The sequence below is a fragment of the Populus alba genome, chromosome 5, assembly GCF_005239225.2.
Source record: "Populus alba chromosome 5, ASM523922v2, whole genome shotgun sequence".
Taxonomy (NCBI): Eukaryota; Viridiplantae; Streptophyta; class Magnoliopsida; order Malpighiales; family Salicaceae; genus Populus; species Populus alba.
In genome coordinates, this window is record NC_133288.1 from 21,294,120 (window position 1) to 21,300,486 (window position 6,367).

The following is a 6,367-nucleotide window of genomic DNA, read 5'->3' on the forward strand; positions in this document are numbered from 1 at the left end:
AAACCACTATTACATTCCAAATATTCAAGAAATGAAAGACAATTTTGGTACGATTCATAGAAGGAAAAAAATAACAGGAACTTTAACAATAATTCGACAATTCAAATCCCTAGAATCCAATTAAAAAAATTAAATTACAATCAAAATCAAAGCTAGAAAAATCATAGATTGAAGATGTTAAAAGAAACAGAACTTAACAAGGCTCGAGCTAAGAGATCCAACCGGACTCGAACATACTGATAATTTAGAAGATCAAGATTACAAAAAGAAATCAAAACCAATTCGATTAGAACTGCAACGTTGTCTGACATCCTTATTTGGATCTTGATTTTGACAAATTATATAGTTATCTTATATTGATCTTTCATGGACTGCCCCTTGCTGCTGCTTATGCTTGTTGAGGAAAAAAGTAAGCCGTAACGAAGGAGAAGGAGAGTTACGATTTGGAAAATGGATTATAAACTGAGAAACACAAGAATAGTGGTATAAATTAATAATTAATTATTTGTGAAGCAAAATTCAAGTTTAATATTTTAACTGAAAGAAAGAGTGGAAGGTGGAAAGGTGTAGAAACTGCGCGTATAGATGCGGAATCGCCTGGTTAAACTTGATTTTGTTTGTGGGTCCCATAGCCACGCGGCAGCAAGAGGTGGAGCCAAGTGGGGTTTCATCTTTGGCGGGAATTTTACTAGCCGAACACCCCTGGTCATAGCCAGTTTCGTTTAATCGTTTTTTTCTTGAATTTGCAACTTGCAAGAGTTATCTTTTGATTTTAATTGCAAAACTTGAGAGTTATTTTCCTACAATTTTGAAAATTGCTTTAAGAATTAATGAACCTTGTTATTTTGCTTTATATTGTCACATACATCATATTTTCTTTAAATTTTATATATATTTCTATATTTTTTAATCAAAAATAAATAGTTGAGTTGGACTTGTTTTGAGTATATCTAAATAATTTTTTTTTAAAAATATATATATATTAATACATCAAAATTATAGCAAATCATTAAAAAAATATTAATTAATAATTCTTATGCCAAACTCATTATAAAGAGATGTTTTAAAAATATAATAATTATATTTTAAAAATATTTTTCATTTTAAAATACATCATAATTAGTTCACCAAACACCTCCTAGACACGCATAAACACAGTTTTTACCACGAAAACAAAACGCACCGAAAACAGGGTCGGTTCAGAAGTTCAACGGTGTATTGGATATCGACTACAAGCATCGTTTTCATTTATCATTTTTTATCGACAGCTAGATTCTCTCGGACCCTCGTTTACATTAAAAAAAAATAAAAAAAAATCAGCTGAGATAGAAGAAACACATTTTTCAGCTTCCGAGCCACCAAGATAGACTCTTTAATAAGAAGCGTAGCCTGGTTCAAAGGAAGAGAGCCACCCGGTCCCTTGCTGATTCTGTAATTTACACTTGCGTGTTTCGAAATATTCTGGGCACGAATTTTCTAATCTAATTACAGTAAACGCCTCCCGTAGTCAAGAATCCTTACAGCCACCTGAGGTCACTCTTATCATCTGCCATTTGGTCTAATCTTAGGATTTCCTTTGAGAAGATTTGAATTTTCTCTTCGGGTGGAAGTATGACGAGTCGTGTCAGCATAACTCTTGGCAAAGAGAGAACCTACCAAAGAGAAAATTCCCAGAAATCATTTTCGGGTTGCCTCTCTCTCACGCATGGCTATGGTCCGAGGTAGATGGAGAAACGACATCCAATTCTACCGTGTCAAACCAGGCTAAGAATAAGCACAAAATAAACAGAAACACGGCAACACAGAAATGCAGGCAACGCCCTTTGAGAGGAGGCACTTGGGAAATCCAACATGGGTAAAGCTGGAAATGCCCTCACCAATCAGGCAATCACCATGCAGAGTTTTAACAGGCATCGAATCTGACAGGGACATTCGGACCTAGGAATGACGAGTATTAAATAAAACACACACATACAAGAGAAGTCATCTTCAATATCATTTAGTGGATTTCAAAACATTTATAGGGTGTGGTGCTGTGATTTTAGATACCCTTAAGACATGCTTTGGCAAAAGCTATAAAGCATAAAGCAGTGAAACGTTTGATGCCAAGGCTATCTCTTGCGTGATTAAATAGCTAGTGAGCATTGCCTTCCATACAAGTAATATGCAGAAATGAACTGTAGTCAATTGCTTCCAACATTACATTAGCCAAGTTTATCTATACATATATTCACAAACTTGCTACGTACATATTGATAAAGGGAAAGTTACATAATCCCGCCATCCTCATCAGCTTCCAACAATGGTTTATATGCACAAGTTTAAGCTGTGAGAACTGAAACAGCCAAGAATAAACAACCTGTTAGTTAATCTTTTTCAATTGAATCAAATCCAAGAAAATTTTCATTTGGAATTGATCACTGATTAGATTTCCACCTTTTACGTATATTTCTTCAAGTTCCTCTTAGCTCGAAATTGACCAAGTTTGTCTCTCCATTGGGCTGTAGAAAGCACGGATATTATGAAGTTAGCAGCAGTGAAAATAACTAATCAGCATGCTAAAAGTATGGGGGACACAGTGCAGTTTTAATAGACAAAGGGCAACTTGGGAAAATTTTGGAACCAGACCTTTCACAATGATGAACAGCAGGGAGTTGTAAAGTTTAAACCCGCAAGTTATTATTACATTTGACTTCGTGTTCAATCACAATTATTTATGTAGACTGGCATGTGCAGTGCAACGATACAAGCAAAACCAATCTGGTTTGTTTCAACAAATTGATGATGGCTATTGGCTAAATAGACAAAGGAGGCCACAGGGGGGGGGGGGGGGGAGTGCAGGAAACATGCAGCCAAAAGGCAATGGGCGAAAGAGATTGAAATGAAACATACCAGCATCTCCATAACGCTCCTCAATGGCAGCAGTCAACATGTTGCGCACAAGATCAAACTCCTTGGTATCAAGACAAGGTTGAGCAGTGGGCCTGAACCATATTAATTCCAATTACACCTTTCTTTCTCAAAGCATAGGCATGATTTAGATAGATTCAATTACTTACTGTGCAAATTACTAATTCAGTTATCAATCTGAAAAGGATGCCAAACTATTGATAGTTAACTTTAGAGTCACACACAGTAGCTATATTCTTGAATCTAGAAAAGGCCACATTAATCCCTGAAGATGAACTACAAAACACTTGCACATATAAAAAGTCCTGACTTCACATATCTTGACTGGTGAACACCTGCTATTTAAAGATTTTGAGGCTCACCGATCTAGTTCAGTGAATAACAAGCCATTTGACGCATGGGACTGAATTGGCTTTCCAGATTCAATGACTCTCATCCCATCACTGTATGCCAGGTACTTATTGACTTGAATAGGAACCTGCACAGAATTAGAAAAGATGCATCTCTACAAATCAGCAAACCAAGGACAAGTTTGTGAGGGGTTCAATTTAAACACATGAAAGAATGCTAAAATTCCAACAGGCTGCAAAGCGAAAACTCGAGAAACCAGCTGGCCACTTCAGCAGTTGGCCTCTAACAAGATTTATTTCAGTTTACTACTTAGGTGACTCCACTGCAAATCTTGAATCAAACTTTCTTCTCATTCCTAGTAGACAAGCAATTATCAGAAAGTTTCTCTCTCTTTCCACTAAAAGGAAAGGGAAAATGATGCAGGAAAAAAAGAAAAACAACTAACATCTTAATGATTGAATGTACTAACTAGCATGCAGGTGTCAAAGTCTGCATCATGATTTGACATACTTCACCAAGATAAAGATTTAAGGATTTCACCATTACATGCACCAGATATGAAACAGACATGAAAAACCATCTGACTCAACATTCCGCAACAAAGATGTATGCATTAGCATTTCACATTCACATATACCAGATACAAAAAGCCATACATGAATACCATTTCAGTCAACATTTTAGGGCTTTTCTCAACAGGAAATTTCAATAAAGCTTGTGCCTTCACCCAGTCAAACAAACTTTGGCTTAGAATATATTTGGAACACAGCCAACAAAAAGATAGGAATTCTGTCCACAATTCCAAATGAGATTTTACTTGAATGTCCTCCATCATGTAACTAACATGCTACTATTCTTCAAAATTTTCACATAAATGCGTGGGAAGGGGGCAAGAAATGGAGTACCTTGCATCTAACTGCTATATTGATAGCATCTGATGGACGAAGATCAAAGCTGACACATTCTGTTTCATTACCAATCTGCAACAATGTCAAGGAGTATAAACCCTTTGTACCTGTAATTATACAAGTTAGTCAAATCAAATGAAAAACAAGGGGTATACCTTAGTGAGGTACAACTGAGCAAAGTATGCTTCATGCACTCTCTTAGTAACTCTTACGAGTTTGACCTGAGTATCACAATCAAAACATCGGAGTAAATTTATTTATTTTTTGGATAAGAAACATCAGAGTAAATTGGTAATATTTCAATTGCAGTGGCAAACAATAAGGCAAGAAGATTTCATATCTCCATAGATTTTCTACTATGACAATAAGCTATTTGTACACTTCCATGTTCTCAAGCCTAGCCTCTCTCTCTCTCTTATGAAAAGAAAAGACGAAACACCAACTTACTTCGTAACCCATCTTTTCAACCATCTCCCTCACCACTTGATACATAGTTGGCCTTGCCTGGAAACCGACAGCCAAATTCCTCAGCATTGCTATGTATGAAACAAATCCAAGTAGTTGCCAAAGTCCAAATTTGACAACTCAATTATTCTGAAATAAAAATCCTACCACAATAAGGAAACTAAATACATACAATTTGGACATTGCGCACTGCTGCCATGAGCAACACACTTGGCATCTCCACTGCAATCAAATGTAAATCATCACTTCAAAATGACATAGGAAGCAATAGTCTTCAAAGTATTTCAAAGAATCAAATGCTATACATTCAAAGCTATCAAGTATAACAGTGAACATACAAACAATAATTGGGAGAAGAAGACCAGTCCCGTCTTCCATCTTCAATACAATTGCTGGATGCGGAGCGTTGTCTGGTAGATGCCCACCTTGAGGGTTGTTATGGATACATCGTAAGTGCCTCCCATCCCTCATTTTGATCACAAAACCATCCGATCCACTCTTCACCTCAACTACATGAAAAAGCCAATTCAAATTAACAATTCACGTTTCACCATAAACAAACCATATTACACAGAAAACTTATTGATTACTCAAATAGCGCTAAGCTGAGTTTGGTTAGTGTCCGGAACAGAAGCAAGAGATTCAGGAAAGACAAAAACATGCTTGGTTTACGAGACAATGACAGTAAAAAAGTGAATTTTTATACTTTCAGAACATGAACATGAAGGGCAAAAGCATGTCCCTCTGTCATAAATGCCTCCGTCTTTTCTATTCTAGACAATAAAAAAGGCTACGCTAATAAAATTCAAAGGCAAACCATACCAGCCTCAACTACACTAGAGTTGACATAATCTCCATGATTTTCATTGAAATTCTCTGCTGTGCTCCCATTACCATCTGATGATGAGCTCAAACTACACTGCACTACACTGCATCTTCGCGGTTTTAATTGCCGAGAAGTAAGAACCACCTTAGATGTGCAACCACTTAAGCCCTTAAATCCCCGCAATTCACTTCTAACAAGCCAACCCTTCACCAAAGGACCAATCATTGGGAAACTGTAAGTTCCCGCTTGTTTTGCACGCACAGCAGGATAAATTACTGGTCCTTGCAGCGACCCCATGTCTACTCCTCCAAAAAAACAAATCAACTGAAACAAACATATACACGAGAGGTTAAAACTGTTATTAACAGCAAAACCGTGGTGAAATTGAAGATGTATACACAAATATATATTTTTAAAATTTACAATTTATGATCAAAGGAAGAAACCGTATCTTTTCCAAAATTAAAAACAAAAAACATAATAATTAAATAATTTTAAATTTTCACACTGTTCAAAATTTTATATGATCATCTTCTCCACAAATCAAACGAAGAATCACGAAACTGAAAATCAAAAAATATCCAGAACGGGAACACACCTGAAAAACAACGGGTCACGTGTAAATAGTAAAGCTTCAGTTTCTCGATCTAGTAATTACAGTTTTCTGTAGAAACGATCGAAGCAAATTAAAGAAAAGAAAGGATCAAAGGCGATGAAGTGGGTTAGTTGTCGAAGGAGGCTTAAGGAATTGAGAGCATTTAGAGATGGGAGAAGCGACACTAGGCATCAGATAAACGAGGGAATGACAGATGGGGCGCGAGTAGATAAAGAGATTCTGTTTTTTTGGCTTCGCTAAAAGAGTGTATGAGAGAGAGAGAGAGAGAGAGAGAGGCGGGAGAGGGACAGA

General features: G+C 36.6%; 1 protein-coding gene across 1 annotated transcript; it reads right to left on the minus strand.

Annotated features, from left to right (window-relative positions):
- Positions 1-2,098: 2,098 nt before the first annotated feature.
- On the minus strand, positions 2,099-6,367 carry LOC118062115 (bifunctional nuclease 1). Its single transcript, XM_035075801.2, has 11 exons — positions 6,059-6,367; positions 5,457-5,784; positions 4,973-5,143; positions 4,807-4,856; positions 4,617-4,673; positions 4,325-4,390; positions 4,167-4,241; positions 3,273-3,388; positions 2,893-2,984; positions 2,437-2,501; positions 2,099-2,335 (listed from the first exon to the last, which is right to left on the minus strand). The coding sequence occupies exons 2-10, from the start codon at positions 5,755-5,757 to the stop codon at positions 2,440-2,442; spliced, it is 990 nt and encodes a 329-aa protein (XP_034931692.1). The 5' UTR covers positions 5,758-5,784; positions 6,059-6,367; the 3' UTR covers positions 2,099-2,335; positions 2,437-2,439.

Excerpts from the sequence above, each read along its gene's own strand:
- LOC118062115 (XM_035075801.2), bottom strand. The coding sequence starts at position 5,757 with ATGGGGTCGCTGCAAGGACCAGTAATTTATCCTGCTGTGCGTGCAAAA. Across the intron at positions 3,389-4,166 it reads ATATAGCAGTTAGATGCAAG|GTTCCTATTCAAGTCAATAA; the intron begins GTACTCCATTTC and ends AATTCTGTGCAG. Across the intron at positions 2,502-2,892 it reads GGAGCGTTATGGAGATGCTG|CCCAATGGAGAGACAAACTT; the intron begins GTATGTTTCATT and ends TGCTTTCTACAG.